The sequence below is a fragment of the Hemiscyllium ocellatum genome, chromosome 10 (assembly GCF_020745735.1).
Source record: "Hemiscyllium ocellatum isolate sHemOce1 chromosome 10, sHemOce1.pat.X.cur, whole genome shotgun sequence".
Classification (NCBI taxonomy): domain Eukaryota; kingdom Metazoa; phylum Chordata; class Chondrichthyes; order Orectolobiformes; family Hemiscylliidae; genus Hemiscyllium; species Hemiscyllium ocellatum.
The window spans coordinates 30,551,713-30,565,953 of record NC_083410.1 but is presented as its reverse complement, the minus strand read 5'-3'; the positions used below and the strand labels follow the sequence as shown (position 1 = coordinate 30,565,953).

The 14,241-nt window shown below is 39.9% G+C and overlaps 1 protein-coding gene across 3 annotated transcripts in view; it reads left to right on the top strand.

Moving 5' to 3' along the window:
- LOC132819708 (tetratricopeptide repeat protein 7A-like) overlaps positions 1-14,241 on the top strand; it is a 373,105-nt gene that overhangs the window by 247,980 nt on the left and 110,884 nt on the right. For all 3 annotated transcript variants that reach the window (XR_009645113.1, XM_060831372.1, XM_060831373.1), the window contains one exon: positions 3,616-3,746. Coding sequence is in view for 2 of the 3 variants with exons in the window: in XM_060831372.1 (XP_060687355.1) it covers positions 3,616-3,746 (131 nt within the window). In the remaining variant the exon portion in view is untranslated. The remainder of the gene's footprint in view (positions 1-3,615; positions 3,747-14,241) is intronic.

Genomic DNA, 14,241 nt, shown 5'->3' with positions numbered 1-14,241 from the left:
GGAATTTGGGCCGGGTGCTGGCAGGTGGGACTAGATTGGGTTGGGATATCTTGTGCTGTATGAACTCCTGCGACTGGGCTTCATCTGCATTTTCCTCGTTTTCTTTTTTCTTCCTTTCCATTTTTTTCTCAGTGTCCTGGGTGGGGGTGTAGAACAGAGAGGCCTTGGGATTTAGGTCTATAATTCTTTGAAATTTGCATCAAAGGTCAGTTTGTTAAGGAAGTGTTTAGCACGCTTAAATTCATTGTTCAGACCTTTGAGTATATACGTTGGGAGGTCATGTTAAGGTTGTACAGGACATTGGTTAGGTTTCTTTTGGAGTACTCTGTGTAATTCTGGTCACCCTACTATAGGAAGAACATTATTAAATTAGAGAGGATTCAGAAAAGATTTACTAGGATGTTGCCGGGAATGGGAGGGTTAGAACCACGAAAGACTGGATAGGCTGGGATATTTTTCATTGGAGCATAGGAGGTTGAGGGGTAACCTTCAGAGGTTTATAAAATCATGAGGGGCATAGATAAAATGAATGGCGAGGGTCTTTTTCTGCACGGTGAGGAAGTTCAAAACTAAAAGGCATATTTTTCAGGTGAGAGGAGAAAGTTTTAAAAAGGGCATGGGGGCAGTTTTTTACACAGGGAATGGTTCGTGTGTGGAATAAACTTTGAAAGGAAGTGGTGGGTGTGAGTACAGTTAAAGTATTTTAAAAGGCATTTAGGTAAGTACATGAATAGGAAAGGTTTCGAGGGATATGGGTCAAATGCAGGCAAGTGGGGCTAGTATAGTTTGGGCATATGGTCTGCATGGAAAGAAGAGTCTATTTCCATGCTGTGTTACTCTGTGACTCTATAAAAAGGATAGCTATCAAATTTAAACTGTGAATCTTACTATCTGTCTTCTCATCAGTTCCTTCTGATACCTTCTATCAATGTCAGGGATTATAGCAGATATTTATTTTCTAAAGGTGACTGTCTTTTTAAAATATTTTTAACTTAGGCTTTTAAACTTCTCTATTTGTGGAATCCAAAATATGCTATAGATACACCTGAGACAGTGAAGGAAGACACTGTTCAGTTTTTTCTCTTGCCTAACGTATATTGTTCAGGTCTCACCACTGTAGATGAGAATATTGAACAGCCAGCCTTGGTAGACTCAATTTGGTGTCTTGAGTCAGTTTTTTTTTGCTGTTTCAAGCACTCAGCTTGGACATAGCATCTGTAGCTTTTGAGGCTTGAGTTGATTTCAGGCTCCAAGTGATAGTTTCTCAGATTCATAATGATTATGGAGCAATCAGTAGCCTCCAGTATTACACTTGCAATATTGACAGTTGTCAGTGTAGTGGCACCCTGAAGCATAACATTTGTCCTCATGCTGAGGCTCAAAGCAAACTGAGTGCAGGTCTGAGAAGACTGGGCCTCAAAACAGGAGAATCCCCAGAGGAGTGCAGTAGGTCCAAAGGGATACTCCGAGATCAGGAGAGCACAAAGGGAGCATGAAAAAATAATGGTAGCAATAATGAAGGAAACTCCTAAGATATTGTACAAGGATATAAAAGGTAATCAGAGCAGGGCCCATAAAGGACCACAGTGGTAATTTGTGCGTCCAGAGGACATATGAATATTTAGTACTCACTTGTGAGAGCAACAATGTGGGTATAGAAATCAGGGAGAATGGTTTTGATAAACATAAAGAAGTTAGCAGAGATGGAGGAGGTTCTGAGTGGCCTGACAACCTTAAAAGTAGATAAATCTCCACGGCCACATGAAATGTATCTCCGACTATGGAGTGAGGCAAGGGAAGAAATGGCAGGGGTATTGGCAATAATTTTCAATTCCTCCCTGGCCACAGGAGAGGTGCCAGAGGATTGGATGACAGCCAATGTGGTACCATTATTCAAGAAGGGAGCAAGAGCAACTGCAAATTATTGACTAGTCAAGTTAACCTCCTTTATGGGGTAACTTTTGGAAATAATACTGAGACAGAATTAATCTGCACTTGGAGAGGTAGGGATTAATCAAGAAAAGTCAAGAAATACCTTTGGTTAAAGGGAGGTCAAACCTGTCCAACTGGATGGAATTTTTCAAAGACATAACCAGGTGTGTAGATAGATGAGGGCAATGCATTTGGTATAGTATACTTGGACTTCATCAAGGCTCTTGATAAGGTTCCACTTGGGAGACTGATAACAAAGGTAGGAGTCAACGGAGTCAAGGAAATTTGGCAAACTGGTTAACAGAATTGACCGAGTGGCAGGAAGCAGAGGATAATGATTGAGGGGTGTTTCTAGAAGCCTGCGTCCACTGGGGTTCAGTAGGGATCAGTTTACGGTATATATAAAGAATTTAGAGTTGAATGTAGGAGGATTGATCAATAAGTTCATGGATGATATGAAATTGGTGAGATGGTAAATAGTGAAGACGATAGCCTGAGAGTACAGGAGGATACAGTTGGGCTGGTCAGATGCAAATGGAATTCAGTCCGAATAAGTGTGAAGTGATGCACGTGAATAGGAGAGACATAGCAAATTGGACCCTGGGAAGCACCAAGGACCAAAGGATCTCTGTTCACATCTACCAGTCCCTTAAGGTAGTGAAACAGGTAGATAATGTGATTAAGAAGGCATGTAGGATACTTGTCTTTATTAGTCGAGGCATAGAGTTTAAGAGCTAGGAGGCGATGTTGGAACAATATAAATGGGTGCCAGTCAAGCTGACTGCTTTGTCTTGAATGAGTTCTTTCATCTTTGATAAGTGGACATCACTGGCAAAGCCAATATTTGTTGCTCATCATTAATTTCCCTTCAATTGACTGGCTTGCTACGCTATTTTCAAGATGTGGTTAAGAGTCAACTGCATTATTGTGGGTCTGAGTTACAAATAAGCCAGACTGGTTAAAAACAGATTTCCTTCCCAAAAGAATATTAGGTCATCACATTGTATTGAACATCTTGAGCTTTGTCAGAGCTGCATTTACGAAGGAAGAGAGTTCCATCATATTCTTCACTTGTATTTTTGGTTAACAGGCTTTGGGGAGTTAGAATATAATTTACTTGCTGTAGACTTTCCAGCAACTGACCTGCTCTTGTAGCCTCAGTGTTTATATGGGTTAGGCGTAAGTGTATCATACTATATTTATTCGCTTTAATAATGACAGTTGTATTGTTCCCCACTTTATAGATCATGTTATTAACAATGCATCCACTTGGAAGCAGGAAATAACATTTGAGCAGTGACTGAATAAAGTTATTGAATTAGAGTTAATTGGCTTCATGGTGGTTTGGCAAGTAACTGCACTACATGGCATTTATAGCAAGTGAAGCTCCTGATCAATCCCTGCTTTGCATTTATTCAGCAGATATTGCCTAGCTCAGGAGTAGGCAAAGTTAGCAAGCAGTATTGTGAACTGTTGCTATCCAATAAACTTAGCTGGCAGGTGAACATAAATGAGTTTGGTGCAAGGCTCTTTTACGGTATTCTCTCTCCCTCCTCCAGAATTGAATCCAGTTGCTCACGTGAAGAATGGTCACAGGGGCAAGATACTGGCAGCTACCAGGAAAAGCAGTAATCAGTCTTCCATTATTACCCTGTGATTAAATCTGTCCACTTTTTTTTGCAGTGATTGTGACAAAGAAAGCAGTATGACTGAAAAACAGAGCACAGTTCGGAGTAGTTTGGTTGAGGGTGCAGCAACTGAGAAGCGAAACACTGTTCATCTCAGTTTTCCTGATTTTCACGAGGCTGATGCAGGTAAAGAGATTGAGAGATTTTATGATTAATTCTTTATTATATATTTAAAAGACACTTGAAAGCTTTTCTGATATATTACAGCTAGGTTTTTGTACATACTTATAGTGGATATTAAGCTAACTGAAATTGCTTTAGCATTTATTGTTGAATAAAGTGACTTGAAAAGGTTTGATAAAGTAAAATAAGAGTGAATCCCACAAAGAATGAAACAATGTCTGAGAATTTCTCTTCTTTTGATTTTAAATAGCCCAATTTCCAGCTTTGTGATATTAGAATCAACATTTATTTAAGAAGCAAAATCTCTCAGCCTGAGTACAATTGGTCCCGTTGTGTTACAGGTTTGTAGTTTAAAATGAGCCCTGGTGTCCCAATCAAGAGCTTGTTCTGGATGTCTGCTTCTGTACAGTGAATTTTGAAATGTTTTTGAATGTAAGGGTTGTCACGCATTTCCAACAGAAATCATGAGCAAGACATGAGATAATATAATTTTTTTTTAAATCTCCAAAGAAGATCACATTTGTAAAAATTATTCTTTAATTCTAGAACTGTTGGTTAAGTGGGGACAAAAAATTATTGTGCAATTAACAATATGCTTACACTGCAATGGGCAAGCCCTATTTTTTCCTGTAACATTTATTAACATGGATCCACAGTAACAGTCTCACATTTCATGTGTTTTATGGCAATTCTGTTGCTGTGATTACTGGGACAGCAAAATTTCTGGAAGAGTACAACTACTCAGACTTCAACTTCCTGTGATTAATTGCGCATTTGCAGCCAGCCATTAGAAGTTGCTGTCTGATTCACTCTTTTTCTTAATTGTGAGGGCTGATATTTTTGCCATTTTTACTACAGCATGCAGCCAAATGTTTCAGTAATGAAAACATTAAGGCATAATGCAGGAAGTGAGCTTTTGGCACATTCATTGAAGTGGAAAAAGGCAAATTGTGCAGGATACTATAAATTAAAGCATGTGATACAATTTCACAAGAGGTACTATTTATATGAATTTGGTTCAGACACAGCACTTTACAAAATATTATTTACAGTATTACAGTGCACAATTGCTGCATTCCAAATCTCCGGGCGTTCATCTGTTGGTTTTAATACTTGAGTTTGTTTGGACCGTTGAATTATCAAGTTTTGTTTTAGATTGCCACATTTGTGCTTCAAAGCTTATTTACATTTCTATTAGGGGCTGCCCCTACTTGCTTCAGTTTCTCCCCTCTTTGATTCTGTTTGGAGCTTGTAGCCTCCTACGTCTGAAAGAAAATGGCTGGTAAGCAGCCAACTAACAGATTGTTCATAATCAACATTGCCTTGAAATCAAAGGTGATGCCTGTCAGACTAGGTCTTTCTTAATGATTGAGGAGCCTAATTTTGGGGGCTGCAAGTTTCCTTTCTCTGTGCTGGGAGCTCAGTTTTTACAAGGGGATATGGAAATTGTTGTTCTAGGTTAGCACTCTTCTCCTGCTGCTGCTGCTCCACCTCATGGTCATGTTGCTGAGCCTTGCAGTGGCTTGAGCCTCGATGGATCCTAAGGTGACATGCCAAGTGGTGGATAGCCTTCTCCTCCATGGTCAGTGGTGTCAATGTCTCTGCGCTTTAGGGCAACGTTAAGTGTACTCTCATATCTTTTCCTTTGGGGGTTCTTGAAACATTGGCCAACAGAGAATTGAAAGAAGAAAAGTTGCCTCAGAAGGCAGTTTTCAGGAATCAGGTTGCAGTGGCCTGTCCATCCATGTTGGCTTTTAGGAGCAAGACTTCGATGCTGGTAGGCACAACTTCATGGAGCATGCTCATGTTGATCCAGTAGCCTTCCTATTCGATATCCACAGTTTGACAGCAGCACTGCTGGTGGATGCTTTGAAAGACTTAATGTGACATCCAGAGTTCCGCTTCAACAGAAGAGGGTGGTCAGCACAGTAGCCCTTTGAACCAGGACCTTTTGACTTCTGGAAGTCTTGTTGTGAAAGGCACTTTGTCATAGTTTGAGAAGGCAGCGCTGTCTCAGTTGACTTGGTACTAAGTTTCTTTACTGGTAGTCTCTTGAGCGGTGGCTGCCAAGATATAGGAAATATTGAGGTTGTACAGGACATTGGTGAGACCTCTTCTGGAGTACTGTGTCCAGTTCTGGTCACCCTGTTGTAGGAAGGATATTATTACGCTCGTGAGGGGTCAGAGAAATTTGCTAGGATATTGCCGGACATGGAAGGTTTGAATTATAAAGAAAAGCTGGAACTTTTTTTAATGGAGCATTGAATGTTGAGAAGAGACCTTGCAGATAGGGTTAATGGTAGGTGTCTTTTTCCTAGGATGGCATAATTTCAAGATTAGGTGGCATATGTTTAAGGTGAGAAGAGAACGAATTTAAAAAAGACAATGGGCAATTGTTTTAGAGGGTGCTTCGTATGTGGAATGAACTTCCTGAGGATGTGGTGGTTAGACACTTAGATAAGTGCACGAATAGGAAAGGTTCAGAGGGGTAGGGGTCAGGAGCAGGCAGATGGAATTAGTTTTGTTTGGGACAGTAGTTGGCATGGACTGGTTGGACCGAAGGGTCAATTCCATGCTGTATGACTGTAACAAATGCTGGAGTACATTTTACCAAAGCATGTCCAACTTATCTTGGCAAGCCATCTTTTCCTTTGGCTGTTCTGGAAACATTGGCCAATGGAGAGCTGGTAGAAAAGTCTTCCCCCTTTTTTTGTGGCACTTCTCACATTTCTTTTGCTCTTTTTTTGTGACCCACAACCTTCTGTCTTTTCTACTCACAGGAATATGTAAACTCAAATCTCGCTTCAAATACCTGAAATACTTGCTCAGCTGAGTGATAATCTGTGCCATTTTCTTATCCTAGATTTGGAAATGATTCATGAATTGAACGCAGTACACTCTACACATTGAGAAATTTATAAATAATGTTGGGAATGCAATCTGTATATTGATGCACATGCATCAATTTTGGGGAGAATACATTGATTTCCAGTCAGTTGCCCCATCTGAGCAAACACTAGTGATTTGATTAATGGCTAAGAATAAGAGTTCTCTGTTGATCCTTGGCCATCTCTTACAATCTACTTCACAAAAGGTCCACAACATTGAAGTGGAATAGACTGCAAAGGCACGAGCCCATGGGCTCTGGGCTTCGAGTAATGCCATCTGAAAATCTGGCAGATTTGGGCTAAATGTTCATGGCCAAAATAATCATTTTAGCAAAAGAGAAATATTCTCACCTTACACAATTGAGATCAAGAACTCAGACTCCAGTAAGAAAGGCTGAAGTTGGGAAGGGTCCATGTATAGAAAGTAAAGTTGTGCTCATTATTATGAGGGAGAAGACATACATAGTCAAGAGTGATTTAATAAGTGCTCTTATACAAGTACATTTTTGAGTCAGCATCATAACAGGAAATAAAGAAGATAGGCATGCTGTAATTTACCCAGCTGAAACTTGAGTCAAAGTGAGTGTGCCAAAACTGCACTTGCTTAACTGTTGGCATAACTGAAACATTGAATTCAATCAGAGTGATTCACTCAGTGGTTTATTGTAAATTTGTGAGAGTTTATTTACAATCCTGTACCGTGTACTTTTAAAGCCCTGCGGATTGTCTTTTGGTTCTCTACCATCCACGATATCATGTACATATTGGGCTGTTGCATTGCGGTGACATCATTGTTCATGGTAACTTTGTTTGTACTTTGTTCACCTGTAATACTAATGGATAGGAGAAACAAAATATCTTGTATATTAACAGATGGCCAAGAGATGCATTGCTAATGAGAGAATGCCATGCCAGGTTTCTCTCATCTGTAAAACCGTGTTGAGATCATTCAAGATTGTTCATATCTGACCATCTGTTCTGTATATTAAATGAAATCAGTTAGTTTGAAATTTACAACACAGCAAACAGGAGTTAATTTGATACATTTGTGATTTGGTAAAACTATCCTTGATTTTAAGAAAAATTAGAAATTAACAGCCATATAATCTGTTTTTCAGAAAATAGGGTATCTGACAAGCTGAGGAAATTTCCTTTGTGGGACCCCTGGCCAGATCAGGGCCTGCCCTCTAAGTTAATTCCTGATCACATATTTATTTAGGCTTTTTCACAGTGGTCTGCCATAATAGCACCACCATCTGATTGGCCAGTAACTCTGTAGGCGGTACATCCTCCTGAGAAAGGGGTGGAAGTCCAGCCTCAAAGCAATTGATCTTGCTCCCAAAACTAAATTACCACAAGGCAACCATCAACATTGAGAGAGAACTTAACCTTTGATCTCTTTCTTACATGGAGTTGTTGGGGAGATGATGTAGGGACCAGGTGCCCTGTAGAATCCATTCCATTTGTTTATTCACAGATAAAGTGAATTAGGACTTCAGTCACAACAGGAATATCACAACTCAGGAACTCATTTTGTAGGGATCCCTAATCATGTTCGTGTGTGTTTTGACAACCTTAGATTTGGAAACAGTACTTCAAAGAAAACTTATAGTTTCTTTTAAATATTTTATCTAACTGTTTTAAAAATGTCTGAAAGGAACTTCTAAGTGTTTACATCAATTTTAAACGGTCAATATTAATTTTGTTATATAATGAGAAATATTGATCCTTGTTACCCTTGATTTGGATCTAATACCAAGCTTAGACAAAAGGCATATCACTGAACACACAGACAAACAAGCTATTGATGAAGAACAAAGAGGAACTACAGGCAGGAAACAGCACATAGGTGTAGTTATAAAGTAGACAGCACAGAAAGAGCAACAGTGCATTTATTTGAAGAAAATCACAAACTCTCTATGAAAAAGTCAGGTTTCTGTTTGACGGTAAGACAGAAAAGAATTCAAGAAACATTTGGAAGAGCAATGCACTAAAAGGGACTGAATCCAATAAAGTGGTTCAAACAACACAGGCTTGGGAAGGAGCTAAGGGCTTGGATCAGAGAACCAGATCATGAGCAGCGCATTCTTGGCTGGTCAGTTGAAAAGGAAGTCTGGAAAGCTGCGTGATCAGAACCAATGTGATTCATGTGACAGGGCATTCATAAACATGCGGCTTGTCAGCACAAACTGTATCTAGGGAACACTGATGGAATATGCCTGACAGTGAATGTGTCTGGAATGCGATTGAGTTGAAAAAGCTGAGACTGCGTATGTTTTGTGTGGCCAGTGATGCAAGTTTATATGATTGAGTAGAATATCCATTATTTAATTTTTTTTTCTTGGAAATATTTTGAAATATTTCATTCTGTTGATTTGCATTTAATTTGTGTTAATTCTCAATTGTGTTAAAGTGAATACTATTTTTTTTAAAAAGTAGAGGAGATGCGGCAGAAACCTGGTAGATTAAGTAATTCAAATTCAGTTAGTGATCAGGAACAACAGGATGTGACTGTAAGTGAGGCAGGTAGGGGGATTCTAAGTTCAGGAGTGGAGGAGCCTGAACCTTGTCCAACAGGTATGAGATTTTTTAGCTCCATGTACGGATGAGGAAAAGGGCTGTGGACAGGATGAGCCAGCTGACCACGGCACCATGGTGCAGAAGGCCATTCAAGAGCAGGAAGCAAAGAGACAAATAGTTGTTATCAGCGATTCTACGATTGGGGGGAGAACAGATAGTATCCTTTGTGAGCCGGATGGGAGTCCTGCATGGTATGTTGCCTGCCCGGTGCCAGAGTGCAGGACATCTTCAACTGGCTTGAAAGGATATTGGAGCAATAGGGAGAAAATCCAGTTGTTGTAGTCCACAATAGCACAAACAGCATAGGCAAGGTTAGGAAGGAGGACTTGTTTGGGGAGTATCAAGCACTAGGAAGGAAATTGAAGAACAGATCCTCGAGGGTCATAATCCCAAGGGATTATTGTTCGAGCCACATGCAAATTGGCATAGGGATAAGAAAATTAGGGAAATAAATGTGGCTAAGAGATTGGTGTGGGAAAGAGGGATTCCATTTCATGGGACATTGGCATCAGTTTTGGAACCGGGGCGATCTATACAGATGGGATCGTCTCCACCTGAACCGATCTGGATCCAGTGTTCTGGCAAAAAGGATAAATAGGATGGTCAGTAGGACTTAAAACTTGTGAGTCAGAGGAAGGGAAAAGGAAAGCAACAGGGAATATGGAGTCAAGTAGAAAGATAAGCAGCAAGTTAGCATGTGTGCAGGGTTTAAGTTCAAGGCAGACTAGGAATGAAGCAAAAAGGAAGGATAACTTAGGACACATTACTGGAGATGATGTAAATCATGAGGATAAGAAAATTAGTATTAAGGTGCTTTACCTGAATGCTTGTAGTATTCTTAACAAAGTAGATGAATTAAAAGCACAAATCATCGTGAATGATTAGGATGCGGTAGGCATCACAGACGTGGTTGCAGGGGGCTCAGGACTGGCAGTTAAACATCCAAGAATTTACAACTTTTCGAAAAGACAGGGAGGTGAGGAAAAAAGGGGGGGGGGGGTTGGTGGTGGGGGGGTTGCCTTGTTAGTTAAGAATGAAATTAGATCTATGGCACTGAATGGCACAGGGTCAGATGATGTGGAGTCTGTGTGGGTGGAGTTGGGGAACCACAAACGCGAAAAAACCATAATGAGCATTATGTACAGACCTCCTAACAGTGGTCAGGATTAGGGGCGCAAGATGTACCGGGAAAATAGATAGGGCATATCAGAAAGGCAAGGTCATGATGATCATGGGGTCTTTAATATGCAATTGCAGTGGGTGGATAAGGTTGCCAGTGGATCAAAAGAAAGGGAATTCATGGAATGCTTACAGGATGGCTTTTTGGAACAGCTTGTGATGAAGCCCACAAGGGAGCAGGCTATTCTGGACCTAATGCTATGTAATGAGCCAGATTTATAAAAGATCTTAAAGTAAGGGAACAATTCGGAGGCAGCGATCATAATATGGTAGAGTTCAGTCTGCAGTTTGAAAGAGAGGAGGCAAAATCGGATGTAATGGTGTTACAGTTAAATAAAGGTAATTACTAAGGCATGAGAGAGGAACTGATGAAAATTAACTGGAAGCAGAGCCTAGTGGGGAAGACAGTAGAGCAATAATGGCAGGAGTTTCTGGGTGCAATTGAGGACACAGTACAGAGGTTCATCCCAAAGAAAAGAAAGATTATCTGAAGTTGGGGGTGGTGCTTAGACAGCCATGGTTGACAAAGGAAGTCAGGAAATGTATCATAAAAAAATGAGAGAGCCTATAAAGTGGCCAAAAACACTGGGAAATCAGAAGGCTGGGAATACTACAAAAACAAACAGAGGATAACAAAGAGAGAAATAAGGAAGGAGAGGACCAAATATGAAGGTAGGCTAGCAAGCAATATTAGAAATGATAGTAGAAGTTTCTTTCAATACATAAGAAACAAATGAGGCAAAAGTAGAAATTGGGCCAAATTGGTACAGGAAGGCTAGTGATGGGAGATAAGGAAATAGCTGAAGAACTCAGTAAGTACTTTGTGTCAGTCTTCACAGTGGAAGACATGAGTAATATCCCAACAATTAAGTAGAGGCAAGGGGAAGAGTTGAGTAACACAGCCACTGCAAAAGACCAAGTGGTAGAAAAGCTAAAAGGTGTAAAAATTGATAAATCTCCTGGCCTGGATGGGCTACATCCAAGAGTTCTGAGGGAGGTGGCTGAAGAAATAGCAGAGGCATTAGTTATTATATTTCAAATATCACTGAAGTCAGGGAAAGTCACTGTTTTAAACCCCTTGTTCAAGAAAGGATCAAGACAAAAGATGGAAAATTATAGAGCGATTTGCCTAACCTTGGTTATAGGTAAAATTCTAAAATCCATTGTTAAGGATGAGATTTCTAAATTCTTGGAAGTACAGTGTCAGATTAGAACAAGTCACCATGGATTTAGTAAGGGGAGGGCATGCCTGACAAACCTGTTAGAATTCTTTGAAGAAGTAACAAGTAGGTTAGACCAGGGAAACCTAGTGGATATTATCTATCTAGACTTCCAAAAGGCCTTTGATAAGGTGCTGAGTAAGGCAAGACCCATGGTGTTCGAGGTGAGTTATTGGCATGGATTGAGGATTGGTTGTCTGACAAAAGGCAGAGAGTTGAAATAAAAGGTCCCTTTTTGGATCGACAGCTACTGACGAATGGTGTCCTGCAGGGTTCAGTGTTGGGGCCGCAGCTGTTTACTTCATATATTAATGATCTGGATGAGGGGATTGGGGGCATTTTGGTGAAGTATACCGAAGTTAGGCGGAGGGGCAGGTAGTTCTGAGGAGTTGGGGAAGCTGCAGAAAGATGTGGACAGTTTAGGAGAGTGGTCCAAGAAATGGCTGATGAAATTCAATGTGAGCAAATGTTGCACTTTGGAAAAAAGAATACAGCCATGGATTATTTTCTAAATGGTGAGAAAATTCATAAAGCCAAAGTACAAAGGGGTCTGGGAGTGCTAGTCCCTGATTCTTTAAAGATTGACTTGCAGGTTGAATTTGTGGTTAAGAAAGCAAATGTAATGTTGCCATTTATCTTGAGGGTTAGAATATAAAAGCAGCGATGTGCTATTGAGACTTTATAAAACTCTAATTAGGCCCCATTTAGAATGCTATGTCCAATTCTGGGCCCCTCACCTCAGGAAGGACATACTGGCACTGGAACATGTCCAGCGGAGATCCAGGATCATCCTTGGAATGGTAGATCTAACATATGATGAATGGCTGAAAATCCTGGGATTGTGTTCATTAAAGTTTAGAAGTTTTGAGGGGAGATCTAATAGAAACTTACAAGATAATGCATGGCTTAGGGAGGGTGGATGCTAGGAATTTCGTCCCGTTAGGCATGGAGACTAGGACCCATGGGCACAGCCTTAGAATTAGAGGGGGTCAATTTAGAATGGAAATGAGGAGACATTTTCTTCAGCTAGAGTGTGTTGGGCCTGTGGAATTCATTAACTGTCTTCAAGGCAGAGATTGATAAATTCTTAATCTCGCAAGGAATTAAGAGCTCCGGGGAGAATGCGGGTAAGTGGAGTTGAAATGCCCATCAGCCATGATTGAATGGCAGAGTGGACTCGATGGGCTGAATGGCCCTACTTCCACTCCTGTATTACAGTGGTGGCATAGTGATATTGTTGCTGGGCTAGTAATCCAGAGATTTGAGTAATACAGGGGACCCAGATTCAAATTTCACTGTGGGGGACTTTGAAATTTTAAAAAGATCTGGAATTAAAATAGTTTAACAATGACCATGAAACCATTATCAACTGATAGTTAACAGAAAAAAAATCTGGTTCACTAATGTCGGTTAGTGGAGAAATTCAGTCGTGTGACTTGACCCACTGTAATGTGGTTGACTCTGAACAGCTTTCTGAAATGGCCTAGTATAAAACTGCTAAAACATCCTTTTTTAAAAAAATGGAGTGAAACTGGATAGACCATCCAGCATTGACCTGGCACCAGGAACAACAATAGCAAATTCATTCCGATCACACCATCCTGAATGGGAATTATATTGCCGTGCTTTCAGTGTTACTGGGTCAAAATACTGGACCAGCTTGGAGAGAACTGAGGTGGGCCTTTTTAACAGCTCACCTCAATGGTTGGCAGCCCCTTTTGACAGTCTCCAAGCTAGATTCAGTGTGCTTTATTCTATCCCACCATTTGGGGCATTTTTTTTCCCGAGGCTGGGAGATATCCTGGCTCTGTATGTCTGCCTTGGAAACAAAATCCCCCAGGCCATTGCATGTATGTGAATTCACCAAACATAGTCAAAGAGTTATTGTTTGGATATTTTTGCGGTAATTTACTGGAACTAATGGTAACTGGTCATGAATAATAGGAATTACATAAGAACATTATATAAGTAGTTCTGGAAGAGTGACTTTCTCCTGACTGTAACATCCAAGAGCATTATTCTCTAGTAGGTCCTTGACATAAATAAGATAAAACAGTGCATTTGATATTATGAAAATATTAAAAACAAAAACAGTGATGATTCATCTGTACATATATTGTTTTGGGCAGTTCTTTATAGACAAGGTACTGGAACAATGGAAAAAGCTGTACACATCATAACTAGGGTGTTACACGGATGAAAAGTTTAATTGTTCTTTTAAAGTTGATCAGTCATCTTTAGAACAAAAAATGTAAGATTAGATTTAATAGAAATTTTCAAAATTATCAAGGCCAGATAATGAAAGGTTTCCCTGCAGATTAGTGAATTAGTGCCACAGGGTAGAGATCTAAAAATATTTTAATCACAAAGGGAATGATTAGAACTTAAATCCTGTGAATAGTTATTAGCATGTGAAGTACATTACAACTTGCTCCTGAAGCTCTGTCAATTACAATTTCTGAAGTGAGAGAATCTCTAAGTGATTTTATCTCTAAGAATATAGTAGACCTTTTAAGGATTTAAATTAATTCAATCTGCAATATGTCCAATCACTAAAGCAACAATTAATGAAGCAAATAGAATGCTGAACAATTTAGTCAGAAGAATAAGTTTAATGTCAGAGGAAGTTAT